The following is a 24,899-nucleotide window of genomic DNA, read 5'->3' as shown; positions in this document are numbered from 1 at the left end:
ATCAAAACAGGTAAAAGCATGCACTCATTCCCACACACACTGAACCTGAACTTCCAGTGGCCAGGTTTAAATGCTCTCCATCGTCCTTCAGCACGTTTCTGTTTTTACACTCTCATTTCCCCAGAGGACAAATGGCATCATAGCAACTTTTCCAAAACACTGAGACCAGCCTACAGGGTCCTTTCAAAAGAAAAAAAAATGGTTCCAAATCCATGGTGACAAAATAGAAAATCAAGTCCCTATTAGCAACTTACCTTATTCCTTTGCTACTCTTTGGGCTTTGTGAGGCCACATGACTCTTTCATTTTAAATGTTTTCATCTGAACCATAATAATTTTCCTTTTAAAGATACATAAGTAAATATTAATATTCTCAGAATAGTATTTTGTTGGTTTTTTGTTTTTGTTTTTGTTTTGTTTTTTTTACTTTGAGAAAAAATCAGCAGCTGAAGATTTTGATTTTGATTTCTCCTGGCACATTCCCTAGGTTTCTGTGCTAGGATTTATGCCTACCCTTGCCCACGAAGTACCACCTTTTGGCAGAGCCTTTTCTTCTGGGGGATGGGAATGTGGTACGCAGGATGAACCAAAGGGCTGCACCCCAGATGACATAATTGAGGGATTAAATAGAAGGAATGGGTGGCCATGAGTATAATTATTTGGATTGCAATGTGGCCATTGCCCTGGGATTCCTATTTTTCTTCATTGCAAAATGGTTTGAGATTTGGTGTAAGCATAGGTACAATTTCAACCCAAAGCCACACCTCTGCACAGAGCTGTGGTTTTTGTGGCTGAAGATCATAATAGTTACACAAGAAATTATCCGTTACCTTATCAGACTTTCCCATTATTAAGAAGACGCGATTTAAATCCTGGTATGCATGGAATAGCCTAGTTTATCTTTGGAAGGGTATTAAAATCTACATAATAAAATTCAATCAGGACTCAGTCCTCTGCAATCGAATTTCAAGTTCCTACAACTCTGCATCATTAGAGTAGAATGCTTTCCAATAAGGTTTATTTCTAATGTTACACTGAGAAAAGCAGAACAAAGCAAAGTTATTCTTCTGAATAAAGTTCAACGATTGCCACTAACAGTTCCAAAGATTTGGACTGAAATCGTTTGGGGCCCTGGTAGGAGCCCACTGGTAAATGGGAAAGAAGGTACTAAATGTCATCCATGGCTATTTTAATAGCCTTATGCTTTGCCTACTCTGCCTTCCCAGTTGGCTTTCCTGCAGCAACTAATTCCACATTTCAGACCAGAGGGTCAGGCCTGAGCAGTTCTCATTGATACTGTTGCCAATTGACATCTGATACACTTGAAGGCTGTTAAAACCAAGTGCCCTTCTTCAGCTTGGAAAAGTTACACTTTTAGTGTCAAGCCAGGCTGGTGAGAAAGTTCCATGCACTATTCTGGATAATGGATAAAATGGCTCCCATGACACCAAGCTACATGTGGTGCTTCCTAGCTACGCCTTTTAAAATCTATGTAGCTTTCTTTTATTTGGTCACCATTGTAATAGGAGCTATCCAACAGGGAAAGAGCTGCTTCTTGCTTTAGAATACAGATGGATAATTATTGCCTTGCAGTCTCAGAACACCTTGGCTCAAGGGCTCCGGAGAACCTTATACAGCTGAACACCAGCAGAGGAAAAAGATGGAGGGCAGCGCTTTCCAAAGCAATAAAAGTCAGGACTGCCCAACACTCTCTTCTCAAAGCTGAAGTTGCTGGACTGAGACTTTGTCATTGTTTATATAACACCTAAAAAAAAAAAAAAAAAACCCTATTACTCACTAGTCCCTATGTTTTCTCTTTTGGTCTATCATTTTGTTATTACCTGATTTCTACACGGGGCCCTCTCCGTGGCCAGTGGGAAATCCGCTTTCAAACCTTCAAACTTGGGTTACTAGAATTCCCTCTTTCATTTCTCAATAGCCCTGATATCCAAGATGATATTCTTAGTTCTCTATCCCAGGATCTTGCCATCTTACTGCAGGGAACACAGAAGTTATCCCTTCTTAGAAATAAGGAGGGAGAGTTGTGAAGTGGTTATGGAATTGATTTTTGACTCTTAAGAGAAAAGGCAATGTGAAACATATGTTTTCCATATGTAATGGCATAGTATTAGACAAACGGTGGCTATAATCAATTCAAAATATTTGGGAAATGATAATATTAACTTTGGGACAGTTTTGAGCTCCATTTACAACAACACTTACCTTTCTTAAGTCATTTGTTCTGTCAAAAGACTTTCATCTTACCTAACCCTTACATTTTACATCAATAAAAATGGTGCTCAGAGAACTATCAAGTCACTTGCTTGAAGTCACATAACCCATAAGATTACCCCACGTCCTACTTCCTAATCTTATTCCCTCTTTGGGCAGATCACGGGAGCTGACTTTCTGGAAGCTTTGCTTGTTAGTTGGATGTACACCTGTGGGAAAAGACCTGGCAGCGTTCAATTTGCACTCATCTCCTTGGCTTCTGGGGAAACATATTGAATAGATATGCTCATCTCTTTCTCCTTCATTGCCTTATTCTTTGGACCACAAATAATGAACACTACTGCTTTACAAAGTTATTCTTTTCACCACTTATAGTTCTTCGATGTCACTGTGTGTGGAAGCATCAGAGAGTTATTCTCTAGAGACTTTCACATTATTAAGTCTTCGCTTTTAGATTCTTGCCTTCTAAACCAAAGAAATAAGTGTTAGGAACTTTGCGTTAATCAAATATCTTCAAATATGGAAGCTGTTTAGATGCTAAAATGCACAGGCCTTTTCCAATACGTAAGCTGGGCACATAGTGTCTTCCTGCCTTGATTGGTGCCCATGAGTCAGACCCCCGAGGTACCTTGGGAAATGCCTTTTTATTTTTCAATGATTATTTATAGAGTACTTACTATGTGCTGTGGTCACGTTTCTGTCACTGTCTTTACCCACCTGGTCAACACTGCCTAGAACCTTAAGTAGCAGGGACCAAAAGCAATTGTCCACTCGGTACTACTGTCATGTCCAAATCCTGGCTGTCCTCAAAAAGATTGAAATGGAGAGAATCCAGAGTGAACAGGCTTACTCGGAGTAGTTAGAAATGCTGGTCATTGCTGAGCAGAGCTGTTGCAGAGGCTGTGCAGGCCTTCCGTCGTTCGGCCCCTGGGGGTACTATTTCAAGGGCTCTGACAGGCACTGTGTCCCCGGGTGTTGCACAGTGAAGCAGCCCTGCCTTTCAGGCAGACAGATGCATGTACCAAAACAGTCTGTTGTCCTGTTTCTTGCCAGATCATATTTATATTTTCAAGGAAATAAGATACTTACTCTCATCTGCAAGGAACATTTGAGTGGAGTGAAAACAAAAACAAAATTGATATGATAAGGACAAAAGGATTTCTCGAAGTTTTCATGACGTTGCAGCAGCCCTAGTCCTTAACTTGAAATAAATTTCATCCTGGATTTGTTTAGCGGCCCTGTCTATTTGTCCTTTAAAGTAGGAGAAGAGAGGTGATATCCTGCCCTATCAAAAAGTGTTGTGTAATAGCTCAAGATAACAAGAATTTTCCTAGTGAGTTGTTTACATGAGGGCTAATCCATATTCTTAATGAATAGTTTAATAATAGTACATAATTTAAAAATCAGCCTTTTTTTGTTGTTGTTGTTTAATTTAAAGAAGAGGTACCAAGCAAGTCTAGCCTTAGGACATGTGATTTTGCAAAGGCCATACTTAACACTGACTGAGTTTTGAGTTTCTACTTTCAGTACTATCCATCCATTTGGAAAAACACACATGACCTTTTGAGTAATAACATTGAGGAAAACATGAACTATATATTAAATACTATGAAACAGGAATAAAATTAATGAGCAAACATTCTCATGAGCGTTACGACATGTGAGCACATTAAACTTCTGCAGAAAGATGGAGATTGTATGTGAGTTTCAGGGTTTCATCACACTGACTTTCTCAATGAAATATGGCACAGTTGCTAAAATTAAAAAAGCCTTGAACATTTCTCAAATCTTTTTTTAACAGATACCTTATATGGTCCTCTTGTGTAGCATAAAAATCAGCATTATCTAAAAAAGCACAAGCAAATATATTAGGATCTGTTTACTATGGCCATTGAGAAACAGTACCGGCGGCCACGGCCACACTGGAAAAGATGACGTAGTCTGGCCAACGGGGCATTCAAAGGGACCCCGGATGGCTGCTGGCACTTCTGCTTTCCAAGCTCCCGAGAGCCCTCACTTTGTAACACGGATCTGCAGCCAGTCTAGTGTCCTGTGCCGGTCCTGATACCATGTCACTCTAACAGACACAGGCCCTGCGGTTGTGAAGGGACACAGTGGGAAGCTAATTCTTGTGTCTTTGGGCCTGCCTGAGGCTGCACTAGCAGCACCTGTGCCTGTGCGCTGGGCACAGAGAAAGCCACTGTTCTTAACCCTTTAGAACAATGAGTGGAGTCACCGGTTTAGGCCTGAAATGTAGAATGAAATAGTGGGATATGAAAAGGCAACAACAAAAATGCGATGATCTTCTCCAACCATTGGTTTGTGGTGCTTTTAAAATTTTGTTATATAGAGAATTAAGATATGTAGGGGGAAATTATATGAGACAGAGATATTCAGAGAGCACTTGCAATTTAACAACTCAAGACAGTAGCAAAGGAATCAAACCATTTAGACTGTTTTGTTAAGGTCTCATTAGATAAATGATGCTTCCATTGTGTTACCTTTCTAACAGGTAGAATATCCAAAAGCATTTATTGTGTGGCCCTAAAAATCCATGTGTTGGAAATGGCTAGGTAGTTTTGATATGCCAGTAAAATAATTATTACTCTTAAAACATTTCTGAAAATATGTACATATATATTACACATTATAAAATGCTTGTATATCTAATATCTCTTTTGATTAATTCAACATCTGGTGAAGTTTATCTCCATTTTACAAACAGGAGAGGTTATGGCTTATCCAAGGTCACAGAGGGTGGATCCTAGCTAAGATTTTTCCCAGGTCTTTGACTCTAAATTCACTCAATTTTGCATAAGAACTTTAAAAAAAATACATATATCCAGAGACTGCCTGCCAACCTCTCCCCACTATCCCCAACAGAGACTGATATAGTAGAGCTGACTGATGTGACCAAAGGCTGTGTAAAAAACAAAACCCTCAGAGACCTTCTGTATATCTAATTGTGTAATAATAATTTCTAAGGCATAAGAGTTTGAAATAAATCTGTAGAGATCCTGGGTTTGCCTGTGGAAGTAGTTTTTTGTTTAGATTAACTTGTTTGTAATTTCCCATACTCACTGAGAACTAAATATTAAAAAAAACATTCTGTTTAAGGGTGGCGTTGTAGTTTCATGTAAAATATATAAGATTGGGTGTAGTAAGAGCTATTCAACTTTCTAGTTGTATAATTTTGGACAAATTAACTTCTTTCAGCCGAAGTTGGCTGATATGTAAGATCTAAGTATAGTGATTAAGTGAAATAAAATATCTAAAGCACTTAACACAATGTCTGGCAGAAAGGAAGTTCTCAATAACTCTTAAGAACATCTCCTTCCAGAAGTAGGCTTCAGGTTAATTCGTGTTTTCACTATATAATTATAATTTGAATTTTCTTTTTTCCCATATCTGTAAGGAAATCAGTATGTTAACCATTTGATCTTACACATTTGTCCCTAAGCATATATCATTACTAACCTGGAAGCTCATATGCATTGAGTGTAGGGAATGGCTAGGAAATTTTTCATAGCTCCTTTCCTAATCTACACTGTTCATCTTATAAAAACTAACAATAATCTCATGAGATTTATCGTGATCACTCAGCCATCTCTGCAGTCTTCTTTCTGGCAAACCAGCTGCCTAAGTCTCAGGTCAGATATAGTCAAAGCCATATAGACATTGTACATCATCTTAATATGTAAGTGCATGAATCTTGGCAAGCTCTTCATTTTGTTTGCACAGTACAAATTTCTGTTACTTATAGAAACTCCTTGGTGGTATTGCTTTTATTCCCTACAATACAGATAGATTTTTATGGAAAAGAGGTACCTTCAAGATATGGTGAGTTTTATTGCAGTATGTTGTCAAGTTCAGCTGTTTTCCATGGACTACTCAGAGAACTTAGGGACCCTGCAGGGAGGAGGCAACAACAGGTTGGGGTGTCCAGCTACCACCACCCAAAGAAATACCAGCACAAAGAAATGGTCAGAATTCTGGTCATCATGACAGAGTAGAGGAGCTTCTGTGGAAAAGAGAAGCAAAATAAACTTTATTGAATAATTCATTACTATAAACACAGTTCATAAACGCAGTCATAAAATGTGATGGTACCAGTTGAAGAGAAAGGTCCCGCTGCCTCAGGGTCCTGCTCTCAGTAGCTGCAGGGCCACAGCAGGCAAAGATAACCAAGCACATTTTACTACTCTGCTCACCACTCCTCCCCCTCAAAATGTGTTTGGCCCTTTCCTTCCTGTTGCCTGAGGATAAGCACCATAGTCTGGCAGCTCTAGGTCTAAATTTTGTGTTTATTTTCTCTTTTGCTTTCACAGCTCAAAGGAAAGCCTGAGTTTTTTAATAAACATCCCACCATCAGTTGATGAAAGGAGGGCATGATCTAGATAGCGATGCATTTTTTGAGAGGCTTGCAAAGCCAGCTGTGGATGAGAAGGTCCAATTTGCATTGGAACTGCTAACTAGAACTCAGAGAAATTCCATCTGGTTTAGAAAAGTGTAAAAAGAAAATAACAGAATAGAGGGAGCAATGCTTCAGAGTTTACAAAACATTTACTCGACGCCTCATGTGAAAAAAGCACCATGCTACAGAAGACAGCAAGAGAACGGTGGAGTGGCCAACTGGAGCCCTTACTGTGGGTCTGGCACTCTTCTAAGGACAGTGGAGGATGAGGCAAATCTCTGTGCTCCTGGAGCTTATATTCCATAAGTAAATGGGCAAAAGTTAGCAAAGTCAGTAAATACTTGGCAGAGAATTATGAGGGATGATCCGATGGTGAACAGCTTGCTACTTACAGGAAAGTCATGGAAGGCCTCTCTGAGGAATAAAATTAGAGGAGAGGCATGAACTCTCAGAAGGAACTAGCCAGGCAAAGAACAAGAAAAGAAGTGCTCTGGTACAGAAACTAGAGTACATGGCCAGAGTCTAAGAGGTCCTGGCTCAGATGGAGCAGTAGGACAGGAGACTGCAGTGGTAGGCAGCAGACATGTCGCAAGGGGCGTTCCCAGGGGGCCACAGCACAGAATTTTGGTTTGGAAAATTCTACCTTTGAAGATTTTAAGCAAGAAAGTGATTTGTTCTGATTTATATTGATATTGTATTAAGGTCGCCTTAGCTTCATTGTGAAGAATGGACTTTAGGAAGCCAAAAGTGAAGGTAGGGGGATCAGATGTAAGGCTACTGCAGACTCCAAGCAAGACATTATGGTGGCTTACTCTAGGACTTGGTTAATGGCCATGGAAAAAAAGTGGACATGTGAGAAACGTGTTGCCACAAAATAGAGTCAACAAGATTCCTCATACACTGGATATGTGGAGGTGAGCTGGGGTTAGGGCTCAAGTGTGAAGACTAATTAGGGGCTTGTATACCCAAATCAAACCCAAGAAATGGGAACTATGAGGGTAGGTGCAGAAGGAGAGTAAAATCCAAAGTTCAGTATTGGCCCTTTTTAATCGGTGGTATCTTTTAGGTATTGGAGTGAAAATGTCGAGTAGGGATTTGGATAAAGGAATGTGAAATTCTGAGAGGAGGTTTGAATTGGAAATAGGAGTCATATAGATGGCAGGTATTATAGTCCATGGTGTCACCCTGAACATTAAGGTAACCTAGGACCTCACCCGGGGCCAGCCAAGAGATGGAGAGGTAAGGGGCCAGGACAGAAGAAGGAAAGTTGGAAAAATCTTGGGTTATTCAAGCTAAAGGAGCAAAGTATTTCATACAGAGCCTTCGTTTCTGACTAGCACACAGGTATCTTTTTGTGTTGACAAAATAAATATTTTATATTATCTACTGTCCTAGACTTTAATAGTATTAAAGCACCCTAAAAGTTTGCACATAATGAGCTATATGCATATATCAGCCCTGAAAATCCATACAGAGACAAAGCTAAGAATAGGAACATGGTTGCTTAGTTCATGGTTTGAGCCTCATTTACACTGCTGCTTCTTTTTGCTTCACTTCACGAAGATAATTCCTTCTTGATTAAAAAATCAGTGCCAGCAAGGATAGCTTTTTTAATCTCACCCACTTCACAAAGCTGAGATCCAAGTGTTGCAAGCTGTTCTATTTTTGTAGTTCAACAAACATATATATCGAAGACCTATGCTGTGCTCTGCTGTATGCTAGACAGAATAAAACACAGAAGATAAGCATAGAGATTCAACTTGTGCATCGAGGAACTCATAATATCCTGAGTGAAGAAAGGCTTACTTACACTAATACCTAATTAGCATGAAAACAAAATGAAAAGCAGAATATTAATTCCTAGAAATTTCTTAATTGAGTTTTTCCTTTTGTGTATCTTAACCAGCACTAGCAATCTGGGAGAAAGGAGCTAACCTACTACCTTGACCTTCCCTCATGTCCACACCCCCTGGTTTGAATGTTTGCTGGGATATGTGTTTCCAAGGGGTTTAATGTGATTTTTCTCTTTGTCATCATCCTTTTTGGTTTCTTCAGTAGCACAAAATAATGCTGAACTCATAGAATATAGCAACTAACATCTTGCATTTGAATTGAATATTTTATAGTTTCCAAAGTAATTTCATTCATGATACTTATGAATTTGTGAGTTAGAGAGGATACGTCTTTATAATTTTTTAAACGAGCAAACTGAGGCTTCAGGGGTTGGGATGAGAAGCAAGTGACCCATGTGGTCACATGGTTTGATGGAGGGCAAGAGCTCCCTCCAAGTCCATGTTCCTGCCCTTAAATGAATATGTCCCTATGGAAACATACCTAAATAATACCTCTTAAGAGCTTAACTCTAACCCACAGAAAAGCAAAATGAAAAAATTATAAAATTAGATGTAGAAATAACAAAAATTCCCTGTTAAAAGATGAACCTATCAAGGTTCCAGAATTTAGTATTATTGGAGGGGTGGGGACAGAAGTTCAAAAGAAGTAGACTAACAGCCATCTCGGTCAGGGTTTGGACTGAGGTTATTGTTTGATACTGAAGCAGATGCTCTAAGGATCATGCTTGGAGTAGCACTGACTTTGGTTGTCTGGGACTCAGCCTCTGTTGAATACAAAAACCTCATTTCATAGTTGATGCTATGATGTCAGTTTTGAAGACAATAGTAACAAACATTTGAAAAGCCCTTTAGAATTTCTAAGCACTTTCACATTCAAAATCTCAGTCGTATAAGCCTACCCTGTGAGGTAGGCTAATTGAACAGACATTATAATCTCCATAGTACACATGAGGAAACTGACTTGGTCAAGGTCCTAACAAGCTGGTATAGTAGACAGTACAACCAAGACTGAAACTTAGGTTTTCTGCCCCTAAAATTTCTTTCCCATATAGATTTTAAGCACAAGGCAGCCACTGAGGCAATACATGATTTTAACGCATTTATGGAAAGTATAGTATATATAGTGTGGAGGTAAAAACAAACCCAAAACATTAAATATATTAATTCATTTACTCATTCATTAGTTCATTAACTGCATATTTACATGATTATTAGTATTTTAGTTGATAACAAAAAGAAATATAAAAAGACTCTATTCTTGTCCTAATGTTTTTAGAGTCGAATTGAAACTGAGACTAAAACAAATAAAGTACATTGGAATACTGTAGTCCCAGAAATGGGTGTAGCGCACAGTAGATTCACAAAGAAGAGTGGAGATGGTGGGACATAATTACAGGCACAAGTTAAAGGTCACGTTAATACAGGGAAAGAAGCCAGTAATTTAAGACTCTTCCACATCTAAACATTCTCTTTTACCAGTTTTGATTATGTGATACTACTCTTTATGTTTTATCCATTCTTATCTGTCTTCTTAAATATGAAAAATTTCTCTAAAGGGGTCAAGCAAATCATTAGTATAGAAATACAGTCCTAAGTATTGGGCTTAATAGGGTCCTGGGCTCTCTTTTCCATCTTAAAGGTTTAGTTTTTCTGTATCTCCTTATTGACTAAAATTATGTGTGAAAGCTGAGTTTTGGAAAAAATACACATGAATTTTTACTTGGGGGTATTTTTGTTCAGCATTCAAAAGAAAATACTGAACTTGTTTAGAAACAAATAGCATGTATGAAGCTGGCTTCTTTACCCCTTCTCTGAGCATCACTCGTGTCTGAGAAAGAGGCTATGAGAAGTCACAGAATATGCAGGGCTCATTTTGTAACAAATGAGACATGACATGACAGCAATCCTCATGTTCCAAGGAGTCCATATCCATGCATAGAGTTTCCTTTTTTGTTCTAAACCAAAACTGTGATTCAGAACTAAGCCATTGATTCTCCCTGAAGAATCTCTCCCTTCATCCCATGGACATATAAATTAGCAATTGATGAGATGTTTTTGTATATTTCATAGGAGGAACAGAGGAGGAGGTTTACCACATAGATCTAATGCAAAAATATTGAAAGTCCTCATTAGACATTGGTTCTCCAAACTCCTTTTTCAAATCTCCCAACTTGTATTATTTTAAGTCTTCCCTGGTATTACACTCAGACTCCCTAGAAGGTTCCCTCCTTTTCCTCTCTTTAATATTTTCCCTCAGAAATTTAAAATATTTAAACTTATGCTAAATAATTCATTTGAGCCTTTCTCTTCAACCTCACCTATCTACATGGAAGATGATGCCCCTTAGCAAGCAGGACCCACTCTCCCAGAGAGGCAGGTTAGCAACTTGAGTTATTTGAGTGTGTCTTTGGGCTGCTTAAGCACAACCCTAAGCAATTTAGAAATTATTTCTTTGAAACCAGTGCATTCTCCAAGATGAATGCTGACCGGTGTAATTCCCTTGGATTGCATTTGATGTTTTTAAAAGTTTGATTTTACATTTAGACAGGGTTATTTGGTCATGGTGGGATAAAAATGGTCGAATCAAAATATGCTGTTTCAAGTCAAATTATTGTATTATTTGTTCTCTGTGGCAAAAATAATCCTAAAGCATTCTTTATACCCAGCACAGGCATAGATACGAAACCATGTAGTTACTGATAATAAAAATGTAGTGTAGATGGCTAATGAAAGAGGACAGTGAAACTGTGACATGATTATAAGCTACCAGCAATATTATTTTATATCTTATGTTAGAAACTAAACAAGTTTTGTGCATATTAACTGATGATTGGCTTATAAAAGTGTATGCACTGTATTTGGTCAGTGTTGGCTTCATCGGAAACTATGGCTTCCATGAGTTTAAAAAATACATATATTATTTTAGGTACAAAATGACAACCATAAATTTTGGTGTGTTCAATTGTTTAAACCAGTGATTTCCAGAATGTAAGTGGTGTTCTACTTGTAAGACCTACGTGTAAGGCTATTTGGAAATGGGTAAATCACTCAGTCAAAACCTTAGGACACCCAAATTGCTGACATATCTTCCTCAAAATACCTTTTATTATCTCAGAGTATGTATGTACTGGAAGTGTAGTATTCTTTTAGTCTCATATATAGACCAGTTATGTTTCCTACTTTAAGAAATGGACTGTGATACAGAAACAGTTCACATAAACATTAGTAAAACTAACCTTGTTCTACAGAAGTTATTCAGTGCCTTGGGAGGACATAAGAGCATTTATAGGGTTTTCTCGTACAATAAAATTCAATGTTAAAAGTATAATCAATCAAAGAATCACCAAAATGGCAACAAGGGTTTTTCTTTTCCTATACTATTGGGGATTTTTTTTATTCCTCCTAAAATTACCCAGCTACCCTTTGTGAAGTTCCTAAAATAATGATTAGCATTATTAAACCAGAGACTAAAAATCTTGGTACGGACTGACCCATGGGGACACATTATTTTAGTATAAAACAATAAAAGGGGCGTCCATAGGGGGGCAAAATTGTGGCTCATCCTCACGATTTATTCTATTTGTCAAAGTTGCCCAAAAAAAGTTCTTGGAAGTGATTGAAATTGGCTGTCAGAACCAGGTGCTCTTAAGTGTCTTACCTTTGTGGTTCGCCTACCCGGGTTTCCCAGTCCTTGGTTGAACATTAATGATCTCACAGGATATAATATTGAATAAAACTCTCATGATCTCTTCCAGTGGAGGGTGAGGCCATTTCTAAAAACTCCTTCCTCATGTCCTTTTTACAGTTATCTTTTCCTACACACACACACACACACACACACACACACCCCTTCTCACTCTCTCTCTCCTCCCCCCATCCCCCATCTCTTCCCCTCCTCTGCCTTTCTTAATGTAGACTGAATGGAACATTTCATTTCCCACATGTTCTCTAGAAGACTGGTACAGTTGTCCCCAATGTACTCCAAATAATCCAGCCTCATTTCCTGACTACCCTGTAGTTCACAGATACTGACACTATACCACTGTGCTCTTTCAAGTGGAAAGGGGTTTTGCCCCTATTACTAAAAATATGGTGTGTGTACGTGTGTATCTGTATATATGCTCTTCCATTTTATTAAGACCCTATTGTCACCCATGTTGCCCTGTCCATTTGGCCAAGCCCAGCAACACTCATATGGAACAACGTTAATTATAACTTCTCTACACCTTAACAAAATGTGCCTTATTAGATTACGAATGAATACAGGTACGTTTCCTAGAATAGAACCCATAAACACGTGTATATTTTTACCTACATTCCTACAAGCTCTTCTCCAACCCCCCAAAACACATACACATATACATGTACATGCTTTTCTTCTTGGAATTGACAAGAAGCCTTGGGATGTCCTTGGCCCCTACTGGAAGGGTGTGAAACTCAATCCAGTACCTTTCTATGACCCCAAATCTGTTATGTCTTGCTGACCTCTCCCTGACCCCAGCTTGCTGTTCTGTTTTTCTATTTTCCCTAAATGCAACTTACTTTAACCATGTATTAACTTGATTAACATTCCTATAGTTAAAGAATAATAGGTGAATACCCATTTGTCAGTCTTAGCCACTTTCTTCTCTTTTAAATGTCTACTCATGACGTACATCCAGACTGCACGCCCTTTTTATTTTTTTTAAAAAAAGCAAAACCAAATTTTAAAAAAATTTAAAGAAAAGGCGATATTTGTTTTTAATTTTGGCTATCACCAAAAGGGGAACCAGCAGGCCAGAAAATGCAAAGCAAACCAAGTGTCCCCTGGCCACTCTGTCTGTGCGTCCTCAGCGTGTGCATCTGGTTGTTCATCTCTGAAAGTGTGTGAAATATTTTTTTTTCTTTGAAACTTTTTTTTGTTCTTTTCTCCCTTCTTGTTTGGGAATTAAGTGCTTTTTGTATTATATATATCTATCTATATATATAAAGATATCAGTGTGTTTGTTTTTAATTGCTAGATCTTTAGATTTGCTTTGATCCAAAATTATGAGAAAAAAGTTATGAATTGTTTTCTGCAATTTTCCCCCACTCCCTCTTTAAATGTGGAACAACTTCAGCTGCAGAATTGCACATCCGCATCTTTCAAATTGGCCCAGTGGCATTGGGACTCACATGCACCATGGGTGGCATGGGGAATGTGGATGGTGGCATTCATACAGGACCATTTCTATGTAGGGAAGGAATTTACCAACCTGGCTGATGGGCTCCCTATACTTGCCTCTCCATCACCTCTGCAGATTTCTGACCCTTTCCTCTAACTCTAGATGGGGCTGTGTGGCTGTCGATGAAGTTGTTCAACTTGAATGCATAAATCTAGTCTCCTTGTTTTTGCTTTTAACCTTTTGATCATTATTAGTAGTATTATTATTTTATGTACTTTGCCTATTTTTAGTAGGAGAAAACGTTTAACTGTTTTTATTATTTGAACAATTTAATGAAACTGTAATGATTTTTGGAAGTAATTGCATGTTGAAGAAGTTGCAGCTTAGGGTGTGTGAGATTGTCAGTGTTAGAGTTCTGTTCTTTATTTCTGTAGATGGGCATGTGTAGGCTCATTTGTTTTTGTATATTGCCCATCCCTTCCTTACAGCCAGAAGCTCTAATGCAGCTAGATCACTTCGTGCCGCCCTTACATGGACATGGCGACTCACTTACACATTTACCCCCATCATCTTCATCTCTTGTGTAGTTCACTCATAGATACGGCCCTACCTTCTCTGCATCCTTCCTTCCCATCCCCCTCCTTTCTTTAGCATTGTTTGAATTTATGTGCTGTCATCCATCCCCTTAAGTTAAAGAAAGTCTAATACTTGTCAAAAAGACAAAAAATTAAAAAATTAACTATATATCTGAGAACCTATAACAATGCAGAAATTCATTCCAAACCCTCTAGATTCATAGATTTTTTTTAAAGACAAATTATAAAAGTAAACAGGTTTTTTTTTTTGAAATTTTTTTCAATGATCACAATCGGGATTATTTCAAATTCCAAATTGATGCCCTCCCGAACCTCGAAGTAAAAATTTATTAAAGTGCAGATTTTTTTTCTTTTTATGTTATGTGGTGTGGATGTATGTGTTGTTGCCTCCCTGTATCATCCTCTGTTGTAAATTATTATATTTGAAAAATTAGACATTTTGCTCAAAAGTTTTTTTTAAGAAATGACAACAAAAAAGCGAGTTACAAGAATGTGGCAATTCTATTTGTCCAAGAGCATTCTTACACAACTTTCTTTTGTAAATTTTTCTTTCATGCCAAAAAACATGCGGGCAATTTGTTGATGTAAGTTGACTAAATTAATACGGTATGCTTTTTAAATTATTTTGTCTATATGGAAATGATTTATTTCTTTGTCTTTCAGAAACAGCCTCTATTTTTTATTTGCTTTTACTTTTTCTTTCTGTCCTTATATCGTGAATGCCTTGTTGATGTTATTTGCTCTCTTCCCTCTAGCTTACTTTATCCCTGAAGTTGGTTTTATTTTCTACTCTATGATTTTGAAGACAACATTAAATATTTTATTTCATTTGTGTCTATTTGCTTAATTTCAGTGTTAATGTTTTGTGCTGATTTGCTTCTAAAAACCAATGTGAATCCTACTCTTGGTAGAAGGGGATGGGTAAATTGTTCTTCACTTGACATCCAAAGGAATCTGGCCTCTTTGCCTGAACCAGTTTTAAAGCCTTGAAAGTGATGGTGGGCTCTACAGTGGGTCATTAAATTGGTTACAGCCTACAGGAGGCCCGCACCCCAGAAGAAAATGAATGAACTCCAAATGTTATCAGTTGTAATTACATCCTCATTTAACTCTATAGAAAGAATTCAAGGAACTCAGTCTTTTTTTTTTTCCCTTCTGCAAAGGGGAAATAAGGTACTCTCAAGTGATTATGGTGAGTTTCGTTATCCAGGATTAGACCATCACATTCACCACAGGCTGCTGCTACAAAATCAATTTTACTGAGAATAAAGACATCGGGAATCCCAGGTGTTTAAAGTGCCCTATGATAATGGTGCCTTCCAATGCATAGAACTAACTTCTGGTGAAAACACATACACACAGAAAGCACACAAGTCTCTCTCTCTCTCTCTCTCTCTCTCTCTCTCTCTCTCTGCCCTCCCCTCCTTTTCCCTCTCCTCTTTCTCCCTCTCTTCCTTTCTATTAATAGTTTCCATTTCTCTCAAGGATTTAATCAGGTAAGCTTCAAAAGGATCCTAAAATTCTACCAAGAGGAAACATGATTTTCACATCTGAAGTTTTATTTAGGCAACTTTTCAGGTAGGTATGGCTAATTTATATGACTCTAGGGTGAGACTATCTCTTGACCTTAAAGGTTTTAAGATGTTGCCTTTCTGAACTTCAAGAAATATAAGAACGGTAAGAAATACTATATAATTTTTAAGAAAATAGATTACTTATTTCACTTTAATTTTCAATATTGAGGTTATCTGAAACTGTTATAGAAATATCAGACTGAATGAAGGATAACAGAAATGTTTCCAACCCAATAATTTTAATGACTAGGCTTTATCTACCTAGGTCTATATGATTTTATAATGTTTGATATGTTGGATAGTATTTTAGGTTCAAAACTAAGAACTTCCTAAATGGGGTGTTATTTATATCTAATTGAATTGAAAGCTTTTATTTTTATTGAGGAAGCTATCTACAAGACCATTTAATAAAAAGCTAACCTTTTTTAATATAAGATCATTGAACTATAATAAATTGTCCCTTAAACTCTGCATTGAAAATAGTCTTAACTAATCTAGATCCTATATTATCATACTCCCACTTCAGCATGAGCCTATTATATATTTAAAGAAATGGTCAGAAGAAGTGATCAATGGTTTCAGTGATTATAGGCCTAAAATATTAGCAGAAATGATACTAATAATTAAGATATTGTAGTAACAACAAGTTCCGTGTTAAATATTTAATATTCATTATTATTAACATTAACATATATTAATATAATTCACATTGATGGGTTGAGGTAGGCTGTGTTGTTATTCCCATCTTACAGACAGTTTAAGCAATTTGACCACATTTATATGGCTAGTAAGCCACAGAGCTGTGCTGTTAACTTGAGTCTGGGTGACTTCAGAGGCAAAGCTCAAAGCAATAAGCAAATGAAAAACTCCACTTGACATTCCCTATTTTACAGTGGATAAAATGATATCAAGGGGCTTTGGCTCATCTTATGTGTGCATATGTTAAAAAAACAGAATCTGTAGCCTTATAGAATCAGAGGAACTGGGGTGGGGGGGTTGGGGGGAAGGTCCTACCTAAAGACTGTCATCTTATTAAAATGTGAGTTAAGCCTCTTTGAGATACTTGAGTTTTTTCTGGTGTCTTCTCCCCAGGTACTTGCCATGTTTGTGGCTATTTTTTTTCTGCAGGTGGATGGAGAACAATTTTATGGTTACAAGCTTTGGGATATTTATGCACTGCAAGTACACACTTCTGTAGCACCAAAAAATAAATAAATAAAGATCATTCAACAACTTATTTAGTGGGAAAAGGGTGGTTTCTCCATGTTACATGTGAATTTTCCAGAAAAAAAAATTAGAAAAATACAAATAGGTGATGAGGTAAAGAATCTAAATATATATAAAAGAAATTCAAGGAATTGGAGCATATTGTCCTCTCCCATAGTCTAGCTCTTCACTGTCCTGGTTTCACTGTTTTTGTGACTTCTTGGACTCAAATATCTCCAGAGAGGCAAGGTTGGAGCCACATGGAAACTTCCTGCTGCTCTTGTTTTTATGGATGACCCACAACATTCACCATCACCTACAACATTCTCACAGTTGGTTCTATTAAATTTTTAATCCACTGTCTTTTCCATGGCAGAGAGCCCCTTCTGCTGGATATGAGCCCTAGACACATGAATTATATATCTATAAATACACTCATAAAGCAAAAAGCAGGGCAGCCTTCAGGGCTAAAATAGACATTTTATATCCCTAGTGATCTCTCTCATTTAAAGAAAAGCACAGCACTGTCAAAAGAAGGGGGGAGGGTATATATTCCCAATTTAAAATAATAACTTCTTTAAGGAATACCAGTCTTATTCCAAACCAAAGAAAAATTCTAGAGATGGAATAGGAAATTAGAGTTTTGATGGATTATAGGTTTTGTGTCACTCTGCCTGCAACCCCTTATGACTTCAGGGTTGCTGCTTCTGTGAATATTTCTGTAAGCATCAGCATCTGGTAGATCACTGATGCCGTAATCTTTGGACAGTGAAACAAAAGTATTATCAGCTGCTCCAACATTTCTGAGTGTAGTCACGTTGGATTAAAACAAACATGAAGTCTTAAATAAGCCTCTACAATCTAAGTCATTTCTATCAAGGATCTAATATTGGGAGAAATACATCCCTCACCTCCTCGTTGCAGATGGTATATTCTCATGGATGCCCTAGGACACTATAATCATATTCTCTCTTAAAGTTGGAATTTGATACTAAAATGTATTATACACCTGTCCCAGGCACCTTCCACATTTACAGTTCCCTAAATCTTTCCCCCTATTTTTCACTATAATTTTTATTTGTAATAATGATCCCCACATCCCAGTTCACTTCCTTTTAAACTAAAGACACTCTTCGAATTCCTTGAGATTCCAGGAAATGGGTTTATGAAAACTTCTATCATTTCACTGATTACATACCACTGAATCTGGGCTCAAATTTCCCTGATACTGGGCATCATTTGTCACTGTTACCAAGATTAAAAACAAAATGGCAAAGAAAATGGAAGATTAGTGATTTGGGTAGCTTCTGTTATTTAAGCTCTGCAATAGCATACCGACCATTTTAGTTTTGAAATGAGCTCTTACCATTTCACTTAGGAACTCACCAACCTTTTAAGAGCTCTTTATAAATTAGCGAACTTCAAGATCCTCTTTCCATCTCATCCTGAAAAAGGTGGTTTCTACTTTTATGGGATTTTTTTTTTTTTTAGTAATTCAAGAGAGATGCTTGCATTAAGGTGTCGAATGAGAAGGGAATAGCAAAAGAGAGTGGGGGGTGATTCAACTGCTGAGTGAGCAGTCAATAGATTTTGTAGATTTTTAGCAACAGAGACACTGTGGGAGCTTTAGCTAAGATTGAAAATGGTCGGGGAAGGGGGGAGAGAGATAGGCAAATTTAAGACTCCAGTTGGGTGTCACAGATGGTGCACTAAAATTGCAAATGAATGCCATTCTGTAATCATGAAGACAGTGATCTTAATCTCACTTAAAGGGACACTGGTATCCTACTTAACAATTTTGCCTTTATATTTAAATATGTGCACCAGGCCCTCACCTCCCAGCAAATCAGTTATTCCTTGTTGGTTACCCCAATTTCCTCCTTGCTTAATAATGCACACAGGGTAGATTTTTATCACTGCCCTCAGGAACAAATGTCTTTTTGTGCTTGTGCCTGAAAAGAACACACATGCTAAACCTTTGTTCTAGGTGAGACAGGTAAGAACTGTCTTGTTCTCTGAGAGAAAGTCACATCATCCCTGAACAGTCCCGAGGGAACCTTTAAACAGATAGCATGAGCCTTTACTTCTCCCTCCTCACTGCTCTTCTTTTATTCAAATATTGCCTTTTCCCATGTATCACCTTAAATATACCACTTGGGGCCCCATATTAGAAGAATAAGAAGAAAAGTTAGCCCAGGGTTAGTTTTATGACTGGCTTACCTTTAGGGAAACATGCTCCAAAACCCATTTATAAAAACTAGCAAAAGTGTGTAAATTATGCATTAAATAAGTTGCAGGGTATATGAATTATATATGTTCACGATGTAAAAAAAAATAGGCATGCTGGTCCAGTAAAGCAAGTCTGAGGCTTTGACAGAACCACAAAAAACATTTTGCTCGATAGTTTCAAACCCCAGGCACCAGAAGAGAAGCCTGGGTGCAGAGCACAGACCAAAATATCATTTTGAGATCCTCAGGAAGGTTCTTGTTTTATTTCCCCACATATGGTAACATTATTGAGTAGGCCAGAGATGATTGTAAAATGCTCTCTTGTCCCTTGCCTTCCAAATTATGCTCATTATGTACATTATTGCTACCCTCTCCAGCTCAATTTCTCTCTGTGTAACACAGTGCTATTGGCTAAACAGGGAGGGAGGAAAGGCTTTGGATGTGGGTATAAGCAGGTCTTGTCAGGTGCTAGGAAGGTAAACAGTGGGTTTCTTCTAAGGAGACCCTTCTGTTAGCGCACCTGAAACCTGGACGCTTTAGATGCAGCAGGTTCCACTGAGGCAGAGCCACAGGTCTGGGTTTGTCAACAATAAGGACACCTCAGCAAAGTCATACCTGATCACAGATACTTGAACACCGACCATCCCATCAGTGCAACATTACCACTGAGGGCAGAACACACAAGAACATTGTGCCTGCTTGAGGACTTAGTGCCCTCAGTCTCAGAAAGCGGCCTTCAATAACATTGTATCCACGTCTCAACTAACTGACTAACTGGGGCAAGGAAATATCATGCCATCCTTGCTAGAGATTTTTAAAACCAGTAGTTGGAATAAATATTTTAGACAAAAGTCAATGAAGAGACATAAAACAGTGACTTCCTAAGATTCTTCCTCCATTTGAAAAATTACACTATAAAGAAACACAGCAGAGACCTTGAGGACCTTTCTTAACATACATAAATAATAAGTCTGGTTCTACAGTTAGGCAAGTAACATCCACCACAGAGTATTTCAGGTACCCATGATAGGTAAGGCACTTGACTTAGTGAACTATTAGGATTTCCTTTTCTGACCTAGTCAACATGTTTCTAAATGCAGTAAGTAGGTTCTGTGGGTAAACTGATATATTTTTGCCATTCTAGTTAAGAATCACTGATTTTCAAAACTCATTTTGTTACGTTTACCTTTCTGAATCTATAAATAAATTTCCAGTAAGTCATAGCTGTTTAGACAGGGTGTTTTTAAAATCTAGCATCCAGCTTAGAATATATTTCATAGAGCATAAAAGCAATACATTAACCTAATACTTGATCAATGCAAGGGAGTTGCCACTTAATATTTGGGAATTTCTGGAAAAGCATAATCAAAATGGATTTGTTATATGAGCAATTTTAACCTCTTATAGCTTGCCCTCACTTAGCATATAATAAATGAAGACTACACTTGATAAATGTGGAATAAAAGGTTGTATCTTAAAATGTTAAAGATGGGTCTTTTATGTTCCTTGATCTTGGTCTCGGTGACATGGCAGCTATGGCATTCTCATCCTCATGGGGGCAAATAAGTAGAAACTCTGAAAGGCAATTAAGAAATGTTATGCCTCACAAATTAATCACATGCATGTATGCATATAAACGCACAGACACACACACATATACACTCACAATTTTGATAGCCAGTCAGTATTGGCAACAGTACAATTGAACGTCATCATCCCATAAGCAAATCCTGGAAACAAGCCTGGTTGAATTCTATCTAAATAATTACTTGAGAGTATCTTTAAAATCTGCACCCCTGCCCCAGTCTATAGATTTTAGGCTTTGGTGGTAGAGGCATATAATGGGCTGTAAATTAGCATAGAATATTTTGGCTACCACCAGAAAGAATCCATGTGGGTTCAGGTCATTGCATTGTAATTTCTGAGGAGCGTAACCTCTGAATTCCATTCATTGAGAGTGACTGAATTGTATTTATCTACAAATATGCTAATTCTGTGTTTCTTTTTCTTTTCAATCCCAGGAGGTGAATTAGTTATCCCTCTTCTTGTAGAAGACCCTTTAGCTACCCTTCCTATTGCTACTCGTGCACCTTCCATTACACTCCCCCCTACCTTCCGCCCCCTCCTCACCATTATTGAGACCACCAAAGATTCCCTGTCCATGACCTCTGAGGCGGGGTTACCTTGCTTGTCGGACCAAGGCAGCGAAGGTTGTGATGATGATGGCTTGGTGATATCTGGGTATGGCTCAGGGGAAACCTTTGACTCTAACCTGCCCCCTACTGATGATGAAGATTTTTACACCACCTTCTCCTTGGTAACAGATAAGAGTCTTTCCACTTCAATCTTCGAAGGTGGCTACAAAGCACATGCGCCCAAGTGGGAATCCAAGGACTTTAGACCTAACAAAGTCTCCGAAACTAGTAGGACTACTACCACATCTTTGTCCCCTGAGCTGATCCGCTTCACAGCTTCCTCCTCGTCTGGGATGGTACCCAAATTGCCAGCTGGCAAAATGAATAACCGTGATCTCAAACCCCAGCCTGATCTAGTCTTGCTTCCGTTGCCCACTGCCTATGAGCTAGACAGCACCAAACTGAAGAACCCACTAATTACTTCCCCCATGTTCCGTAATGTGCCCACAGCAAACCCCACGGAGCCGGGAGTCAGACGGGTTCCGGGGGCCTCAGAGGTGATCCGGGAGTCGAGCAGTACAACAGGGATGGTCGTCGGCATTGTGGCTGCTGCCGCCCTCTGCATCTTGATCCTCCTGTACGCCATGTACAAGTACAGGAACAGGGACGAGGGGTCCTATCAAGTGGACGAGACGCGGAACTACATCAGCAACTCGGCCCAGAGCAATGGCACGCTCCTCAAGGACAAGCAGCAGAGCTCGAAGAGCGGCCACAAGAAACAGAAAAACAAGGACAAGGAGTATTATGTGTAAAAAGTGACATCGCTAACAATACCCGAATTGACAACACAGAATTATTTCTATATCAGTGTACACATTTTTGGAAAATGAGATTTCGCAGATATCAGAACTGTTCTAACAGTGAGATGGGGTCTGTACCATGGCTATGGTGGGGAAAACCATTTCTGAAAGGACACACACCAAGATGTACCTACCTATCTACAGTTCAGCCGTGGCTGCTTTGATTCGGTCATCGCCCGGAGACAGTCCTTTCTGCCCTGCTGTATCATAAAGCACACGCTCTGCGCTCCGGAGCAAGCAGGTGGCTCCCCGCACCCGCGGACTTGGGAGCCGCCTTCTCTTGAGGACCTTTCACCCAAGGTAGAAGACTTCATGGCTTACTTGTTCCATAACTCCAAGTGAGTCTGTAACAATGTTTGTGAAGCTTGACTGTAACAATGTTTTTTTTTTCCTTTAATTATGTAAAAAACAAAAAAAAAAAAAAAGAAAAGAAAAGAAAAAAGTAAAAAAAACAAACAAAAAAACACCTTTATCTGGTTCTGGCCAGTGTGTGTAACTTTTCAAGATCTGAGGGGAAAAAAATGGCTTTTGGGTTTTTGTTTATTTTTTGAGAATGACTGGACATACATTAAGAAGAAGAAAAAAAAAAACTCAGAAAACTAAAGTGAGAGAGACTTGCCATATGAACTCAAAAGCTACCATGGTGTTCACTCTACATATCAGGTTGTGGTGTTTTTAGAATCTGTTGTTTGTTTCCTATATGATGCTTTGCTGAACACATAGCAAAATCATGTGATGGATGAGAATATTGATTTGAAAAGCTGGTCCCTCAGGATCGAATTCCAGAATTTGCCACCCAAACCCTGAGCAAATGGGGTTAGGGCTGGTTTTATCAGAGCTATTGGGTTTATTTAACAATGTTGTTCCTGTCCATTAACCCAGCCAAATTGTGGTAAAGGAGAAAGCCCCACAAACTAAAACAGAGCCTTTGCTAGTGCAAGGGAAAGAGGGGGTGGGCTGGATCTGTGACTGATTGAAATGCATGCAAATATAGAAGAAAAGACAATACCAAAAGTCTGTTAACTAATCAAAACAGACAATAGGGGAGTTCAACTCGTGATGGAACCCACAAAAGGTCACACAAGCCAAACATGGCATGAAGAGAGTGCAAAATACATAGTTCTTCCCTGCCCCCAACATGATAAAGTTTTTCATCGTGGTTTAATTTTGTAGCCTGACACTAATGGATAACTTTGTCCTTCCATTTGCTCATGTCTCCCTTCACCCATCTTTTCTAAAACTAACTAAATAAATAATGAATAAAGCTGCTGTGACACACACACACACAAAAAGGAATTTAATAGTATAATATATATAAATAAATATATATACAGATATATTTATCATGGTATGTTTGATGGGGTGACTGAAACAGGAAACCTGTTAAAGTCTTGAAGTGGAATGAGAATGTTGTTTTAAAAGAAAATAATAACAAAACAACAAAAAAGTAAACCTTAAAATGTGAAGCAAGTGTGAGTTTTAGTTTTGTCACAGTTAACTGTGTCAAAGAGAATTAAAAATAAATCTTCTCAGATTTTGTTTACATATTTTACTACATTTTTGCTGGTATAATTCCTTAGCCACCTATGTACATACTGCTTTAAGAACTGTTCTCTCCTTTCTACTTGTGTATTTTAGTTTGGTTGGTTTATATTCCAGTTGTCTTTCTTTCTTTTCGAAAAGAGGAAACAATGTACAGAAAAACAATAAGTTGGTTGTGTGGCCATAGCTATCCAAGGAGCAAGAGAAAAGTAAGACAAATATTCACATAAAAATGAAATATGTTCTCTGGAGGGTCAGATATATACAATTTCTTTTGTACAGATGAAAATCAATCAGCGTTTAGATTTAGAAATCTACTCTTGCTGGTCTTTGTAAGTTGCATGAATATTTGACTTTGAAAAAAATATCTTAATGACATGGGGCAAAAAGAGCAATTTAAACAATGGTAGCCTTTACTAATGTGTACGGAAAGAAGTGTTCCTCATTATCTGATATTTCAATGTGTTAACAGTTTTGGATTTCTTTTGTTGTCATTTAAAAAGACAGGATTATAAAGAGATATCAAAGCACGATTTTAGATAACCTAAATGGCCCAACCTATATGAAGCTGATTATATCTCGATGTCTTTAAAAGATTGCTGTTCTTGGAGTCTTGAGGTCTTGTGAACTGATTTTCTGCTTTCTTTCTTTACATTTTTAAAAATTTTGAGTAAAAATACATTTGTTATATTCCTTTTAGTGTAAGTTCTATTTGGACAATTTTATGGGAACATGTGCATCCTGTATGTGCGCTTCTATCATATCCCTGTTGTTTTATGAGCAGACTCTTAAGGAATTTATTTTATAATGTTGTAATGTTACTGCTTTTTTTCCTTTTCTCTTTTATTTCATATTTGCATTTTCGTTCAAGGATATGCTTAGCAATAAAATGTTCTTCCCAAAACCTTGTATGATGATGCATTTTTATTTTCTAAATATTTAGTAAAAGCTCTTCCAAAGAACCTAAACATGCCATATCTTATTAAAAGTAAGGTAGGACCACTGTCATGTGAAATAAAAGATTCTAACCAGATACTTATGTAAACTTATGAAAAGTGGCATATTTACGGACTAAACAACTTTTGTCTGTCAACCAAAGCATTATTTAGATCGCC

The 24,899-nt window shown here is 37.9% G+C and overlaps 1 protein-coding gene across 14 annotated transcripts in view; it reads left to right on the top strand.

Annotated features, from left to right (window-relative positions):
* The window catches only part of NRXN3 (neurexin 3), a 1,414,514-nt gene extending 1,389,854 nt beyond the window's left edge, over positions 1-24,660 (top strand). For 8 of the 14 annotated variants that reach the window (XM_054567201.1, XM_054567200.1, XM_054567197.1 and 5 more), the window contains one exon: positions 21,893-24,660. In XM_054567201.1, the coding sequence (XP_054423176.1) occupies positions 21,893-22,194 (302 nt within the window). In that variant the 3' untranslated portion in view covers positions 22,195-24,660. Of the gene's footprint in view, positions 1-21,268 lie in introns of all 14 variants that reach the window. The other 6 variants (XM_054567192.1, XM_054567202.1, XM_054567205.1 and 3 more) reach the window with 3 other exon arrangements.
* The last annotated feature ends 239 nt before the right edge of the window (positions 24,661-24,899 follow it).

This window comes from Pteronotus mesoamericanus, unplaced genomic scaffold (assembly GCF_021234165.1).
Source record: "Pteronotus mesoamericanus isolate MK-2021 breed Mesoamerican mustached bat unplaced genomic scaffold, CSHL_Meso_final contig_182, whole genome shotgun sequence".
Classification (NCBI taxonomy): domain Eukaryota; kingdom Metazoa; phylum Chordata; class Mammalia; order Chiroptera; family Mormoopidae; genus Pteronotus; species Pteronotus mesoamericanus.
This window is presented reverse-complemented; position numbering and strand designations above follow the sequence as displayed.